Below are 19,155 nucleotides of genomic sequence, written 5' to 3' on the forward strand. Positions count from 1 at the left end.
TTGAAATTAAAGGATTTGAAAACTTATAGTTGGATTTTAATCACATCTATTATGGCTAAGGAGTTGTGTTTGTGATGTTTTATTCATCAAGTAGGCCGACCATGTTACACACCAGCCAGAATATCACACCAGTTCATGTATTCTAAGGGGCTTTAGTCTCTCCATCTGTGATTGAAGCTTCACATAATCCTCCGAGCATGATGAATAATGAAGCAAGACATGGCTGCCTCTGTATTTGATGAAGTAACAGTGACACATTGCTGTACAGGAACCACTGACTGAAGTAACAGTGACACATTGTTGTACAGGAACCATGACTGAAGTAACAGTGACAGTGACACATTGCTGTACAGGAACCACCATGACTGAAGTAACAGTGACACATGGTTGTACAGGAACCACTATGACTGAAGTAACTGTGACACATGGTTGTACAGGGACCACTGACTGAAGTAATAGTGACACATGGTTGTACAGGAACCACTGACTGAAGTAACAGTGACACATTGTTGTACAGGAACCATGACTGAAGTAACAGTGACAGTGACACATTGCTGTACAGGAACCACCATGACTGAAGTAACAGTGACACATGGTTGTACAGGAACCACTATGACTGAAGTAACTGTGACACATGGTTGTACAGGGACCACTGACTGAAGTAACAGTGACACATGGTTGTACAGGAACCACCATGACTGAAGTAACCGTGACACATTGTTGTACAGGAACCACTGACTGAAGTAACAGTGACACAATGTTGTACAGGAACCACTATGACTGAAGTAACAGTGACACATGGTTGTACAGGAACCACTATGACTGAAGTAACAGTGACACATGGTTGTACAGGAACCACTGACTGAAGTAACAGTGACACATTGTTGTACAGGAACCACTGACTGAAGTAACAGTGACACATGGTTGTACAGGAACCACTGACTGAAGTAACAGTGACACATGGTTGTACAGGAACCACTGACTGAAGTAACAGTGACACATGGTTGTACAGGAACCACTATGACTGAAGTAACAGTGACACATGGTTGTACAGGAACCACTATGACTGAAGTAACAGTGACACATGGTTGTACAGGAACCACTATGACTGAAGTAATAGTGACACATGGTTGTACAGGAACCACTATGACTGAAGTAACAGTGACACATGGTTGTACAGGAACCACTGACTGAAGTAACAGTGACACATGGTTGTACAGGAACCACTGACTGAAGTAACAGTGACACATGGTTGTACAGGAACCACTATGACTGAAGTAACAGTGACACATGGTTGTACAGGAACCACTATGACTGAAGTAACAGTGACACATGGTTGTACAGGAACCACTATGACTGAAGTAACAGTGACACATGGTTGTACAGGAACCACTGACTGAAGTAACAGTGACACATGGTTGTACAAGAACCACTATGACTGAAGTAACAGTGACACATTGTTGTACAGGAACCACTGACTGAAGTAACAGTGACACATGGTTGTACAGGAACCACCATGACTGAAGTAACAGTGACACATTGTTGTACAGGAACCACTGACTGAAGTAACTGTGACACATGGTTGTACAGGAACCACTGACTGAAGTAACAGTGACACATGGTTGTACAGGAACCACTATGACTGAAGTAAAATTGACACATGGTTGTGCAGGAACCACTGACTGAAGTAACAGTGACACATTGTTGTACAGGAGTCACTATGACTGAAGTAACAGTGACACATTGTTGTACAGGAACAACTATGACTGAAGTAACAGTGACACATGGTTGTACAGGAACCACTGACTGAAGTAACAGTGACACATGGTTGTACAGGAAGCACTGACTGAAGTAACAGTGACACATGGTTGTACAGGAACCACTATGACTGAAGTAACAGTGACACATTGTTGTACAGGAACCACCGACTGAAGTTACAGTGACACATGGTTGTACAGGAACCACCATGACTGAAGTAACAGTGACACATGGTTGTACAGGAACCACTATGACTGAAGTAACAGTGACACATGGTTGTACAGGAACCACTGACTGAAGTAACAGTGACACATTGTTGTACAGGAGTCACTATGACTGAAGTAACAGTGACACATGGTTGTACAGGAACCACCATGACTGAAGTAAAATTGACACATGGTTGTACAGGAACCACTATGACTGAAGTAACAGTGACACATGGTTGTACAGGAACCCCTGACTGAAGTAACAGTGACACATGGTTGTACAGGAACCACTATGACTGAAGTCCTGAAGCTACTGCTGTGATATTATATGCAGGTGTGGTTGTATGTTAAAGTCAACCAAGTGAGGGGAAGCTAGACTGCTTACACAATGGACATTGAAGTTGATGCAAATGAGTACTAATAGCGGTGAATGAAGTCAATTAGGGCTGGAGTCAAGTGATACACTGGTTGGTAACATCTTGGATGGGCCTATCAAACAACCATTAACAGACCCATCCACAATAATCAATATTTTTCCACTTTCTCAACTGAACGCTGCACATTCCATGAAGCCATCATCCATGACGGTACACATTTACATGCATGGGTCGCTCTAACCTGCTATCTCTCTACAGGTTTTCTTGTCATATAACATGATAAGGCAGTAACAAATGCACCACTACAGATGGCACTGCCAGGTGCAGGGTTGTCATAGAGATCCTCACACGGATCTCGTCAATTTCAGGCAGTTGGGTTAACTTGATGTGCAGGGGCTGGGACATACAGGTGTTTGTTTATGTGAAGGGTGGGACATACAGATGTTTGTTTATGTGAAGGGTAGGACATACAGGTATTTGTTTATGTGAAGGGTGGGACATACAGGTGATTGTTTATGTGAAGGGTGGGACATACAGGTGTTTGTTCATGTGAAGGGGCTGGGAGATACAGGTGTTTGTTTATGTGAAGGGTGGGACATACAGGTGTTTGTTAATGTGAAGGGTGGGACATACAGGTGTTTGTTAATGTGAAGGGTGGGACATACAGGTGTTTGTTCATGTGAAGGGTGGGACATACAGGTGTTTGTTTATGTGAAGGGTGGGACATACAGGTGTTTGTTTATGTGAAGGGTAGGACATACAGGTGTTTGTTTATGTGAAGGGTGGGACATACAGGTGTTTGTTTATGTGAAGGGTGGGATATGTAGACAGGTATTTATTCAAAGGAGGGATATTTAGGCACAAAGAATCAAAACTGGACCAGACAATTCAGTGATTGATTTGCTAAGCAGATTCAAGCCATCAGGGCATGTTGATACACAAGCAACCAGGTCACTGAGCCTGACCACCTGACCCATGACCAGCACTGGCTGCTGGGGACCAGTTTCTTACCTGGTATCCCCATAGGGTAGGGTATCCCCAAAGGCCAGGGGTATGTTTATGGAACAGGGTAGGGTATCCCTTAAGGTCAAGGGTATGTTTATTGAACAGGGTGGGGTACCCCAAAGGCCAGGGGTATGTTTATTGAACAGAGTAGGGTATCCCCAAAGGCCAGGGGTATGTTTATGGAACAGGGTAGGGTATCCCCAAAGGCCAGGGTATGTTTATGGAACAGGGTAGGGTATCCCCAAAGGCCAGGGTATGTTTATGGAACAGGGTAGGGTATCCCTTAAGGTCAAGGGTATGTTTATGGAACAGGGTAGGGTATCCCCAAAGGCCAGGGGTATGTTTATGGAACAGGGTAGGGTATCCCCAAAGGCCAGGGGTATGTTTATGGAACAGGGTAGGGTATCCCTTAAGGTCAAGGGTATGGTTTATGGAACAGGGTAGGGTATCCCCAAAGCCCAGGGGTATGTTTATGGAACAGGGTAGGGTATCCCCAAAGGCCAGGGGTATGTTTATGGAACAGGGTAGGGTATCCCTTAAGGTCAAGGGTATGTTTATGGAACAGGGTAGGGTATGCCTTAAGGTCAAGGGTATGTTTATGGAACAGGGTAGGGTATCCCCAAAGGCCAGGGGTATGTTTATGGAACAGGGTAGGGTATCCCCAAAGGCCAGGGTATGTTTATGGAACAGGGTGGGACATTTTATCTCGGGTAGGATGTTCATGGTTAGTCTGAAAGGGCCACATCAAGGCCTGCACTGCTGGCAATTTCACAATATATAAATCCCTAATCCTATCATTTTTCTAAAAAAATTTAAACAATAAATGAATTCAGTAAGGATCGATTCATGCATAAGGCAAAGCCCAATCTCAATGCAATTCGAACAATGCATATTATAGATTAGCAAACTAGCAGTCACTGCGCTTGGTTACCAACCTACACATGCCACACAAGACACACAAGACACACTACAAGAACCACTTTGAAAATTATGAAACACTAAGCACACGGATGCCTTGGTCACCTGACACACTACAGCCAGACAAACGTTGGGCGAGGCAGGACGACTACTCCCATCCCTCTGTGATTGCTGTTAGTTTTTAAGGCTAAACTGATAGTTGACTAATACCAGATCAACCGACAATTTCATTGCATCAATTTGTGCCCTGAGGCAGACAAGGAGCAATAACTACATGTACATCACACAGCCGTGACACAACAAACCATGTCTCAGACAAACCATTATGCTCACTTCACTGACCTGTCAACGACATACCTCACGTTCATTTTACTGACCTATATTGGCGACATACCTCACGTTCATTTTACTGACCTGTCACTGACATACCTCACATACATTTTACTGACCGGTCACCGACATACCTGACGTTCATTTTACTGACCTGTCACTGACATATCTCACGTTCATTTATTGACCTGTCACTGACATACCTAACGTTCATTTTACGGACCTATGTTGGCGACATACCTCTAGTGCACTTCTCACGTTCATTTTACTGACCTGTCACTGACATAGGTATTGTGGAGATATAACACATAGCTCCCTATGAGGAGGTATTGTGGAGATATAACATATAGTTCCCTATGAGGAGGTATTGTGGAGATATAACATATAGTCCCCTATGAGGAGGTATTGTGGAGATATAACATATAGTCCCCTATGAGGAAGTATTGTGGAGATATAACATATAGCTCCCTATGAGGAGGTATTGTGGAGATATAACATATAGTCCCCTATGAGGAGGTATTGTGGAGATATAACATATAGTCCCCTATGAGGAGGTATTGTGGAGATATAACATATAGTCCCCTATGAGGAGGTATTGTGGAGATATAACATATAGCTCCCTATGAGGAGGTATTGTGGAGATATAACATATAGTTCCCTATGAGGAGGTATTGTGGAGCTATAACATATAGTCCCCTATGAGGAGGTATTGTGGAGATATAACATATAGTCCCCTATGAGGAAGTATTGTGGAGATATAACATATAGCTCCCTATGAGGAGGTATTGTGGAGATATAACATATAGTCCCCTATGAGGAGGTATTGTGGAGATATAACATATAGTCCCCTATGAGGAAGTATTGTGGAGATATAACATATAGCTCCCTATGAGGAGGTATTGTGGAAATATAACATATAGTCCCCTATGAGGAGGTATTGTGGTGATATAACATATAGTCCCCTATGAGGAAGTATTGTGGAGATATAACATATAGCTCCCTATGAGGAGGTATTGTGGAGATATAACATATAGTCCCCTATGAGGAGGTATTGTGGAGATATAACATATAGTCCCCTATGAGGAGGTATTGTGGAGATATAACATATAGTCCTCTATGGGGAGGTATTGTGGAGATATAACATATAGTCCCCTATGAGGAGGTATTGTGGAGATATAACATATAGTTACCTATGAGGAGGTATTGTGGAAATGAAACATATAGTTCCCTATGAGGAGATATTGTGGAAATGTAACATATAGTCCCCTATGAGGAGGTATTGTGGAGATATAACATATAGTTACCTATGAGGAGGTATTGTGGAGATATAACACATAGTTCCCTATGAGGAGGTATTGTGGAGATATAACATATAGTTCCCTATGAGGAGGTATTGTGGAGATATAACACATAGTTCCCTATGAGGAGGTATTGTGGAGATATAACATATAGCTCCCTATGAGGAGGTATTGTGGAAATGTAACATATAGTCCCCTATGAGGAGGTATTGTGGAGATATAACATATAGTTCCCTATGAGGAGATATTGTGGAAATGTAACATATAGTCCCCTATGAGGAGGTATTGTGGAGATATAACATATAGTCCCCTATGAGGAGATATTGTGGAAATGTAACATATAGTTCCCTATGAGGAGATATTGTGGAAATGTAACATATAGTCCCCTATGAGGAGGTATTGTGGAAATGTAACATATAGTCCCCTATGAGGAGGTATTGTGGAGATATAACATATAGTTACCTATGAGGAGGTATTGTGGAGATATAACACATAGTTCCCTATGAGGAGGTATTGTGGAGATATAACATATAGTTCCCTATGAGGAGGTATTGTGGAGATATAACATATAGTCCCCTATGAGGAGGTATTGTGGAGATGTAACACATAGTTCCCTATGAGGAGGTATTGTGGAGATATAACATATAGCTCCCTATGAGGAGGTATTGTGGAAATGTAACATATAGTCCCCTATGAGGAGGTATTGTGGAGATATAACATATAGTTCCCTATGAGGAGATATTGTGGAAATGTAACATATAGTCCCCTATGAGGAGGTATTGTGGAGATATAACATATAGTCCCCTATGAGGAGATATTGTGGAAATGTAACATATAGTTCCCTATGAGGAGATATTGTGGAAATGTAACATATAGTCCCCTATGAGGAGGTATTGTGGAGATATAACATATAGTCCCCTATGAGGAGGTATTGTGGAGATATAACATAGAGTCCCCTATGAGGAGGTATTGTGGAGATATAACATATAGTCCCCTATGAGGAGGTATTGTGGAGATATAACATATACTACATACTTCAATAGGTTCAGAGTTGTTGGATTGTATTAAGTGGCCAGAATGTCTTGTTATTCACTTCAGGGTACATTCTGTGAATGCTGTGGATCACTGCAAGGTGTAGTCGGTATGGAGACACACGACATAGAGGCTTACCTTCGATGTGGGTCAGGTCCGTGTTCTGGTTGCGCTCATCCTCCAGCTGTATAGCTCTGTAGAAAAGTAGAAGACCATAATTCAATCCTCGGCAAAACTTGTTACAAGTTTGTACAAAGAAAATAACAAAAATGATGAAGAGCTGAATGGTGAGCAGCGCCAGTATCCACACGAACTTCACCAGCAGCGTCATCATTCTGTGTCCGAACACCCGCAGACGACGCAGGTATATAAGGAACTTCTTGTAGAGCACATACAAGTACCAGAACATCTTCCTGTCACATGTCACAGGGAGGCCAGATCATCAACTCATGTCCCATCCATGTACTTATCCATAAAGTCAAGGACATATAACACATTAACAATTCACAAAATATCACAATTTCCATTAGGAGTATTGGACATTTAAGACTAATTTCTCACAGTCATTCTTCCCGATGGAGGTAAGTGCAGTACCACAGCCAATATACAGCCCAGCTGACTATTGCAGACCACAGAGAAGTTGCTTGCTTGTTAATTAATGTTGTTGTATTCAGGGAAATCAACACACTTCCAATAATGCCACTGAATGATCACTCGATGCTCACGGGGAAGCTGATGATGATGATGATTATAGTTCTCTACTGATGCACCACACTATCTGACCAGTGTGACACAGACACAGCTAGGACTGGCTGACACTGCATGTATTCATACACATTCACAATGGGGTCATCAAACTGGGCACTTCCAATACACAAACTGGAATATTTCTACCGGTGTATTTCCTGGATACTCCACAACCATTTGTGTATGATGTTCACTGTCACTTATCCCAGATGACAAACAAGTGGTTTAATTTGGTTACAACTTGCTTACATCAATGTTACAATGTTTATCCAAGAAAGAATCACCACCTCACAAGTATCCTAAAAAAGTACATGATACCAGAAGTCTATTTACACGGGGATGTGTGGCTTTCACTGGAATGTTATCAATACGGGTCAAGTTGAAGTGATTGGAATAATCCTCTTGACATGAGCGAGAAGGGGGACCTTCTCAACAAGTCCCCATCTGTTGAGACACAGGTGACATCACAACCCCCAGCCTCCCCAACATCCAAACCCAATGAAGGATGTGTACTTGCTTATGAAAGACATGGCAATTTTGGCACATCAGTTTACAAATAAATATCAACAAGACAAGAGTAATTATGTTGCTGCCAATAATATCCCCTCCATACATCCACCAACAGGTTTCTACACATGACCAAATTGTCATCCACAGGTAACCCTGTTGCTGTCCCGCCCACGATGCCGCCCCCTACAGCTATGCGTACAGGGACTAAAGGAACACTACCTGGATGCTGTAACAATTTCCTAACTACATTTCACTTTTGTAGTGGTGCCCCACAATCAGGTGCAAGGCAGGCAATATTTGTGTCTGTGTTTGAAGCAAGCTTCAGGTGATGTCTGCATGATAATGTCTCAGATAGGAGAGGGGAGACTGTGATGTACGGAACAGAAAGGGTTAACCAAGACACTGTTCTCATGGTACTCACTGGGTCACGTTAACTAATGAATTTCCACCCTCAACACAGGTAAACTACGAGTGATGATGTCAGCCTCCCTCAACTCAGGTAAACTACGAGTGACGATGTCAGCCTCCCTCAACACAGGTAAACTAAGAGTGACGATGTCAGCCTCCCTCAGTACAGGTAAACTACAAGTGACGATGTCAGCCTCCCTCAGCACAGGTAAACTACACGTGACAATGTCAGTCTTCTTCAGCACAGGTAAACTACACGTGACGATGTCAGCCTCCCTCAACACAGGTAAACTACGAGTGACGATGTCAGCCTTCCTCAACACAGGTAAACTACGAGTGACGATGTCAGCCTTCCTCAACACAGGTAAACTACGAGTGACGATGTCAGCCTCCCTCAACACAGGTAAACTACGAGTAACGATGTCAGCCTCCCTCTACACAGGTAAACTACGAGTGACGATGTCAGTCTCCCTCAACACAGGTAAACTACGAGTGATGATGTCAGTCTTCCTCAACACAGGTAAACTATGAGTGACGATGTCAGTCTCCCTCAACACAGGTAAACTACACGTGACGATGTCAGTCGTCCTCAACACAGGTAAACTACGAGTGATGATGTCAGCCTCCCTCAACACAGGTAAACTACGAGTGATGATGTCAGTCTCCCTCAACACAGGTAAACTATGAGTTACGATGTCAGCCTTCCTCAACACAGGTAAACTACACGTGACGATGTCAGTCTCCCTCAGCACAGGTAAACTACGAGTGACGATGTCAGTCTTCTTCAGCACAGGTAAACTACGAGTGATGATGTCAGTCTCCCTCAACACAGGTAAACTACGAGTGACGATGTCAGTCTCCCTCAACACAGGACGTCCCACTGCAAACCAGGTATCCACCGATGTACAGCAATGTTTCCGTTAGGCTCTGATGGTCTTGTTGTTTGTGTATTGATTCCACGCTCACCGACACTTGAGCCGAATGGAAAACACATCTCAACTCACTGGACAAATCTAATCCCTCCAAATGATTCCATGTCCATGATAATGATCCAGTAGTTAATTAACCTGCAGAGCTGCCCCTCATTGTGCTCCCAGTGACAGCAGAACCTCCACAGCTCGGACAGACGGCACGGCTACCACGACAACAACAAACCAGTGACACGCGACCTTACAATCCAGATTAAAATATTTCGGTTCAACTTATCCCTTATCCCATTGAGGCAGCTGTCTGTCCGTACAGATCACATGGTTTCCCCAGCCACGGAGGACAGACGCCACTTGTTTGAACACTGTCCACACAGAATGATATTCAGGTGGAAATCTCAGACATGCTTCAACGGAGTTACCTGTTATAGTGTGTTACACGGCATACCATCCCTCCTCACTATAACACAGGTCAATAAGGAACAATGGCAATCAGTCAACTCCCTCATCTACCTTCCATTCTACCTCCAACACAGCCAGATACTCAGGAGAAACTGCCCAACCGATGCGTGCATGCGTGAGTGGGAGCGAGTCCCCCCAACTCGTGTTATAGTAGGGTTTTAGACAAGTAGATCATGTAAGTGTAGGAGTGGCTACACACTGTAGTCAGTTTCATACACACAACAACAGAGTACAGAGATCTGGAACTACCTCTTTCAACAGAAGACTGGATCCTAACAAATCTGACACCATGTACTCTATTTCCTGGGTACCTCCACCCCATTCACTCATCTGTCTTCGCCTCTATATAGACATGATTTGACAAATAAAGACATCAATCAAATCATTCTTATGCCAATGTCAATTAGTTTGTGATCAAGAAGTAAGTTGGCTGAGTGTCGTCTAAAAGCTTTACATTTATAGCTGCAGGTGTCTGGATCCTGACTGCTACTCAAGCGTAGGGAGCGCTGTAACTGTGACAAGGTCACATTCAAATCATGACAGCTTGAATGCTCTAACCACCTGTACCTTTAATCCAAGACTCACATATCAAGTACAACCATAAAGATGTAATATTTTTGCAAACTCCCCTAAACAGTCAAACAGCGACTTGCATCTTTATTGATTCCAGCACCAATGACCAAAGCCCCTGCACTTAAAGCTTGTATGTATTGTCTCACTGTAGCCTCTATCCTGGCCTCTGCAGGTCTGGCAGTAGTCCTCTCCCAGCCTCAGAGTGACACAAGGACATGACCCCCAATAATATTCATCACCACAAGTTACATGTAACCATCAACACTTACATGTTAAGCTAATGTAACATCACTACATGTTACATGTAACCCTCACCACATGTTATACGTAACCATCACCATGTGTTACATGTAACATCACATGTTACATGTAATATTACTACATGTTACATGTGACATCACCACATGTTATATGTAAACATCACCATGTGTTACATGTAACATCACATGTTACATGTAATATTACTACATGTTACATGTGACATCACCACATGTTACACGTAACCATCACCATGTGTTACATGTAACATCACATGTTACATGTAATATTACTACATGTTACATGTGACATCACCACATGTTAAATGTAACCATCACCACATGTTACATGTGACTATCATTACATGTTTTGTTTGTTGTTTAATGCTGCATGTAACATTACTACATGTAACCATCACATGTTACATGTAACATCACCACATGTTACACATGACCAGTCATGAAGGTATAGCCAGAGTGTAAGTTGGAACATACCAAGTGAGTGAGTGAGTGAGTGAGTGAGTGAGTGAGTGAGTGAGGAGAACAGTGTATAAGGCACCAAGAGGGGAACTAACTGTATTCTGTGTGTGATGAGTTCCAGCCTATACTCCCAGTGCAGTGTGTTGAGTAACACTGGAATACACTTGCTCCTTCCTTCGAGAGGCATGACAATCCACCAGGGGAGGGGATGACAGGCACCATGAGTCAGGGAACTGAACCCTCCCGACACAGCAAGAAGATCACAGAGTGGCTGTGAGGGTTAACTGACCATAGATTCCTGCTAATCATTGCTGTGGTTCCTTCATTAATAATGCAGTGCCCATCAATACTAGCACACAACGTTGGCTGCCAAAGATATGGACCACTTGCACAAACACATCTTGTACTACTGTTGGCCTATGACATCATCTCACAAATTATACAGCTTTGTCCCTGGAAATACTACACACAACTCAAAGAGAACACCGGTAATTATAAACCAACCAGTTCATATTTCCCTGTATGTCAAACAGATATTTATGAAAGCAATATTCATGGAATATACCAACTAGTGGATATTCATTTATTATGCATTGTACACATTGTAAAGTGACAGTGCAGCACATGCACATAAATCTGCCATCTGACGGGAGCAGCTTCAACAAACACAACCACATAAGGCTGTGTGTACAAAACACTTGTCCTATCTGCAGGTGTGTCTCACTGCGCCTGACTGTCAAGTAAACCTTATATTTGCCAGCACTTCACAGGCTGGCATAACCCTGTTTACAGATCTGCCCCTGTACTGGACTCTCATTATCTTCAAATGGGTCCTTTAGTCAGACAGGAGGATGACAGGATTCATTGGACGGCGTAAGAGGCGACTATTGGGATCGGGTGGTCAGGTTCGCTGACTTGGTTGATGCATGTCATAGTATCCCAATTGCGTGGATCGATGCACATGATGTCAATCACTGGATTGTCTGGTCCAGACTCGATTATTTACAGACCGCCGTCATATAGCATGAATATTGCTGAGTGCGGCGTTAAACAACAAACAAACAAAATCACACCAGATATATTTTGTGTGGCCATACACAGTGAAACAAAGCTGTCCATCCAATACTCAAAATTACTGGAAGAACTTTCTCCAAATGCTTTTAACTTGGACAAATAACTTATTCCAGTATATAAGACATTCCTTCTGCTTGTGAATGATGACAACAGAACATTCCTCATCTGACACATAAACGTCATCAAATATCAGAAAGAGACGCAGAACGAGAAAATGAAAAGGCCTCAGGGTAAATCAGTTGTCATGTACAATTATTAGGAACCTTCATTCAGGTTCTGGAGGTAAAATATTGAAATATCAGACCTGATATTCATTTGAATAAACTAAAAACCGTGAATCCAATACTTCCATTATAGTCTAATCTACAGATGAATTACTGCCTGAGTGCACCTAGCAGACAGAACAATGGCAGCCTATCACAAGAACAATCCACAAGTGTATTTCTGACTTTTCTTGTTGACATGGTTATTTTCTAGAATTGATTAACCAATAATTGCCTGAGTGACTGCTCTGTCTGTCAGTCAGAGGGTGTAATGGCAGTTATTTGTGCAGCTCGGTCTCAATAGGTGCACCAGGGCTTTACACGCAGCCCCTGCACTGAGCACGGCAGTGGCGCCGTCCACTGCTAGAAAGGTGCATTATACCACACACGTCAACACTGTCACATCTCTCATTGAGCTGCTCTCTTGCACTCACCATGCACTGGTAGCATTTCCATATTCATCAAGTTCTCGTCAACTGGTACATTAATACACAAACCTGCATTTCATTCCAGACTATTTACTTTTAATTACGCCAGTCAAGTGTCCCAGTACTGGGCAAATCAAAATGGAATCACTCATACTGGCAGGCTACTGATGAAATGTGCACAAAAGCAAGAGACTTCCCTCCTTACAACAGCTGCAGCGAGTTGCTGACTACACGTCTCCCTCTCCTCCACCGTCCCCCCCCTTTTGGCTGATCAGTCAACACAGGTAATCAATACATGACCACGACATGGAAATCAATCATGTCTTGTTAACATTTAAACCATTCCAGTCTGGTATTTATTCCAGACAGACCCGAGTTGTGTTTGTGATGTGCATGCCTACAAGTTGATGAAAACATAAAATAATAATAATAATGATAATGATAATAATAATAATAATAATACAGTTTTTTAAGGAGAGGCTTTCTGAACGACCACTGCATTGAGTTTATGTGCAGTGTGTTGAGGTCAGCAACCCTGCAGAGTCCTTTGCTTGGAGGAAGTCGGCTGGCACTGAAAAGTGAAACAGAAGGTTTTCTGTTTCCTGCTCAGGACCAGTCACTTCCCACTTGAAACCACCAATGTGTGATTTTGCATCAAAATGTAAATATGAAATGTAGATTATGTAATGAATTTAATGAGACTGTCCAACACATTGCCAGTGGATGCCCAGCTTTGGCACAAACACAGCATCTTAAGCGACATGATGGAGTGGCTGGATCATTTTATTACCATCTTCGCCATGCTTGTGGTTTTGACACAGAGGTCCACCCATGGTACGACAAAGAATATGTAAAATGATAAATAAAAACTTCTTTGGAATAGGCCCGTATACAGCCTCTCACGTATCCAGGCCAACAAACCTGATTTTGTCCTTTTTGATAAATCCAATGAAATCATTTATATCAATAAATTTTCTGTCCCTTTTGACACCAATGTGATTGACAAGATTGAGGAAAAACATGGCAAATATGCAGACCTTACGTTCGAAATGTCACGCTTGCATCCCAAGTACCAAGTTGTCCGACTCCCCATTGTTCACGGTGCCTTTGGTTTGGTACCTCCCAATCTGTTGACTGACATTGGGAGAGTACCTGGGTTTGCTACCAGGAATACAGCCCTTCTGACAATCTGGGTAATGCAGAAGGCTGCAGTGTTGGGGACCAGTCAACCAGAAGTGTTTACTGCTGGGACACAGAGTTCCCAGAGACTCTTGTGTGATCGATGAAGCCAACATTTATCAAAGAAAATACCTGCTTGTAAAATATATTTGCTACTACATGTTATAAACCATTTGAAAGGTCTGATCCTATGGTTTATAAATATGAAAGTTATGTTTTTCACATTATTTAAAATAATGCATTTACAACTTAATTAAGTTCGTTGTAAATAAAAAATGTAAGCTAACACGTAGTTAACATCCAGATTAAGGACCAAGGAAGCGAAAACTTGACGATTTTCGGCAAATATAAGGTTTCATAAAATCCACTTACCTATTTCTGTTTTATTTTCATTGTTTACGTAATTGGAAAATCATTTTAAAAAGAATTATAAATAGTATCTGTCATCACCCATTTCCCCATAACAGCGGCTGTCCGCTCAGTAATATGAAGAAATACCCCCGTTTTCGAGACTTCGTATGAATAACATTTTCGTGGAAGAATGGCATATGACACATCGCTGGAAAGCTTATTCCTTCATCTACACGCTCTTAACATCGCCTGGTTTTTTTCCGTAGTTATAACAAGAGATTTCATTAGATTAAAATTGGTTTCTAATGACGCTTTCTTGCCGAAATCTGCTACAAGGTTTGTGATTGGTCAAATTTGAGCACGTGACCTAAGGCAGCCAATCAAATTACAGCTGTGATACCAAGCTCGTGTTTGAAAAATTTCAGAAGTTGACGAAAGATTTTTGTTAAATCGTGTTATTCTGAACGTTTTAAGCAGGAAATCACGATATATATTAAAAACATTGAACTTCGTGTATGTATCGTGCTAGGTTACGAGCTGTGACAAAGATTTTTCATGCATATATTTTTGCATTAAACATTGTGTCCGAACCGAGAATTCAAGGCGACGAAAGCCAAGATGTCATTTGACTTACATTACACGCGATCGCACGAAAATATGGAAATAATAACTTAGATGTAAGTTTGATTACTTTTAGATATATTTTTGTTGATTTTATTTATTACTTTGTATAATATATTTAAAGATTTGTTTAAAATGTCTTTATTTTGCTCTTTGACATGTTCGATGTGGACCTGTTGTCTAAAATTGTGTCCGAGAATTTCATTTTCAATAACATCGCGGGAAATAGTGAATAATTTTTTAATTTATCGATAAAAAATGATACGTATTTTAGACATTGTGAAATGTGATAGATTTAATAAATGAATGATATTACAGGTAGGTCCATAAAAATATATACTATTTTGACGTGACTACGGCTTGGCCGGTATACCGGCCTACAGTGTCTGGGGACTCAATGCTTCTTGGCCGGTATACCGGCCTACAGTGTCTGGGGACTCAATGCTTCCTGGCCGGTATACCGGCCTACAGTGTCTGGGGACTCAATGCTTCTTGGCCGGTATACCGGCCTACAGTGTCTGGGGACTCAATGCTTCCTGGCCGGTATACCGGCCTACAGTGTCTGGGGACTCAATGCTTCTTGGCCGGTATACCGGCCTACAGTGTCTGGGGACTCAATGCTTCCTGGCCGGTATACCGGCCTACAGTGTCTGGGGACTCAATGCTTCTTGGCCGGTATACCGGCCTACAGTGTCTGGGGACTCAATGCTTCTTGGCCGGTATACCGGCCTACAGTGTCTGGGGACTCAATGCTTCCTGGCCGGTATACCGGCCTACAGTGTCTGGGGACTCAATGCTTCTTGGCCGGTATACCGGCCTACAGTGTCTGGGGACTCAATGCTTCCTGGCCGGTATACCGGCCTACAGTGTCTGGGGACTCAATGCTTCTTGGCCGGTATACCGGCCTACAGTGTCTGGGGACTCAATGCTTCTTGGCCGGTATACCGGCCTACGGTGTTGAAAGAGTTAACATTCTCCGAAAAGTTTTGGGTGGGTTTGACTTGGCAGCGCTTCCTGGGAGAAGTCCCATTCTCTGTCTGGGCTGCGTGTAGAGGGGGCAAGTGCCCTGAGCTGATGATGTGCCTAACCAGCCTAACTGTGCCAGGATCACAGTGATCATCACCACAGACGAGTAAACAAAACTACAAGTTTATCACCACAGAAGAGTAAACAAAACTACAAGTTTATCACCACAGAAGAGTAAACAAAACTACAAGTTCATCACCACAGAAGAGTAAACAAAACTACAAGTTCATCACCACAGAAGAGTAAACAAAACTACAAGTTCATCACCACAGAAGAGTAAACAAAACTACAAGTTCATCACCACAGAAGAGTAAACAAAACTACAAGTTCATCACAAAAGGCCTGCAGTAAACCCATGCTTGCCTTAAAAGGTGACTATGCTTGTCGCAAGAGGCGAATAACAGGACCAGGTCAGGCTTGCTGACTTGGTTGATGCATGTCATCGTATTCCAATGGCGTGGATTGATGCTCATGACATCAATCACTGGATTGTCTGGTCTAGACTCGATTATTAACAGACTGCTGTCATATAGGTGGAATAATGCTGAGTGCAGCGCTAAACAACAAACAAACAAAACAGTAAACAGATCTAAAAGTTCATCAAGACAAAGGGTGCCACAGTTGACAGACATATGACTTCATCACCACAGAAAGGTTACACAGCTGACAGAAACTGTGGAATTGATCTCCACACCTACATTAGGAAGTGTCTGGTACTTGATGGGCAATGGGTTTTTCACTCACTTAGTATCAAACATTGGTAAGTTGTTCCAGGCAAACAACAGACTTAATGTGAGAAATGTTAAAAGATTGATTTTGTCCATTACCTGAAGTGTTCGACAAGAGTCTCTCCCTCTCCAACAGTGTTGTAGGCAGCTTCAATGGTTGTCTCCCTTTGCTGGTTGAACTGGGCGAGAAGTTGCTCCGCCCCTTCCACGGAGTCCGCGATCTCTGAGCTCTGGAGCTCCTGCTGCAACTCCTCCAGCCAGGATGTCAACTGCAGCGAAAACTTGTATAGTGTGTTTACAACACGTATCAGGAAGCGGAAAACAACACATCTTCAAACACAACACACACAACACAACGCTTACATAAAACGTCATTTACAAAATGGTGTGGAAAAGTTATTTTGAGAAGCACACAGAAAGGAAAAGGTGTAAGTCTGAATCAAAAAGAATAATATGAATATGATTTATTTCAAATAATAATATCATAAATGTGCATAAAAAAGTGATTTGAGGAACAATTCTTTACACGATTAATTCTTCAGATGAATGATGATAAAATCAAAGACAAAATACAATAAATATAGTTTTACACACATGCAACATCAACAATAATAGAACTATTGTAACATATGAAAGTGAAAAGTAACAGGTGTTGGCAAGAAATGTCTCCAGGCCTACAAAGCTGGGATGTCGACTGTGGACTGCTGTATATACTTATTCTACTCCAAGTTCAATTCTGTTATGGCTGTTATAGCACTTGCTCTCTACTATACTGACAATTCTGATATGGCTGTTATAGCACTTGCTCTCTACTATACTGACAATTCTGATATGGCTGTTGTAGCACTTGCTCTCTACTATACTGACAATTCTGATATAGCTGTTATAGCACTTGCTCTCTACTATACTGACAATTCTGATATGCCTGTTATAGCACTTGCTCTCTACTATACTGACAACTCTGATATGGCTGTTATAGCACTTGCTCTCTACTATACTGACAATTCTGATATGCCTGTTATAGCACTTGCTCTCTACTATACTGACAACTCTGATATGGCTGTTATAGCACTTGCTCTCTACTATACTGACAATTCTGATATGCCTGTTATAGCACTTGCTCTCTACTATACTGACAATTCTGATATAGCTGTTATAGCACTTGCTCTCTACTATACTGACAATTCTGATATGGCTGTTATAGCACTTGCTCTCTATAATATTGACAGCTCCTAAATGTAATCAACTGCAAGTTCCTCACAATCTACACAAGTATGCTGGAAACTGTTTCATACCGAGATTGTGCATTCACTGTAAGAACACTCTACAACAGCACATGGCGTTGCTTGACTATGGTTACATAGCAGCTGGAGTAGAACCATAAAAGATGAAAACAAAGCCACAAAAGATACCCTGAATGAGACAATCCTCACCACTGACACACTAAGACTGCCCACCCCCAACACACAGACACAGACACACACACACACACACAGACAGACACACACAGACACAGACACACTCACAGAGACACAGACACAGACACACACACACACACACAGACACACACACAGACACACACACAGACACACACACACTTCAACTCAGAGGACCAACGTAGGAATGATTATTATTGTATTACATCTTCTACTCTTCTGATTGTGGGTTCGAATCCTGGTTCGCCCCAATTATGGTTCTAGGGTTGTCAGCATCTTAGACCTGCATCACTTCGGGCTTTCCTCCCACATTAAGCTGTAACGCCTTGATATAACTGGAATACTGTTAAAAGCGGAATTAAACCCAACTCACTCACTCACAACTCTTCTGTCATGTTGATGTAGCAGGGCTGGCGGGGCTAACCTCTCTGGTCATCGGATGAGGCATCCGAACAGAAGGTCCTGGTTCGAATCCCACCACAGGACTACATGGCAACCACACTTACACTTACAGCTGTCCACAGTGAACTACTACAGAAACAACACGTGTCATGTCTCACCTCGTGCACGTGTGTGTAGAAGGACACGGTCATGTCCAGGATAGCTCGGCGCTGCTCCAAGGCCGACACAAAGTTGTGCATGCGTTCCTCCAACTCCTGTGCTTCACTATAGATCTCCTTCGGGTCACACTCCCCCGTCTGTGCCAGCTCGTCCGCCGCGGCCAACAACTTCTCCGCGTTGGTCACAGTATTCTGCAATACA

At 42.5% G+C, this 19,155-nt stretch overlaps 1 protein-coding gene across 4 annotated transcripts in view; it reads right to left on the bottom strand.

Annotated features, from left to right (window-relative positions):
• Positions 1–19,155, bottom strand: part of LOC124150334 (triple functional domain protein-like) — a 110,049-nt gene that overhangs the window by 63,469 nt on the left and 27,425 nt on the right. For 3 of the 4 annotated variants that reach the window (XM_048397922.1, XM_048397919.1, XM_048397921.1), the window contains exons 13-15: positions 18,954–19,145; positions 17,057–17,238; positions 7,063–7,118 (exon numbers count right to left, since the gene is read on the bottom strand). In XM_048397922.1, the coding sequence (XP_048253879.1) occupies positions 7,063–7,118; positions 17,057–17,238; positions 18,954–19,145 (430 nt within the window). The remainder of the gene's footprint in view (positions 1–7,062; positions 7,119–17,056; positions 17,239–18,953; positions 19,146–19,155) is intronic. The other variant, XM_048397920.1, reaches the window with a different exon arrangement.

This window comes from Haliotis rufescens, unplaced genomic scaffold (assembly GCF_023055435.1).
Source record: "Haliotis rufescens isolate VD_foot unplaced genomic scaffold, xgHalRufe1.0.p SCAF_179, whole genome shotgun sequence".
NCBI lineage: Eukaryota > Metazoa > Mollusca > Gastropoda > Lepetellida > Haliotidae > Haliotis > Haliotis rufescens.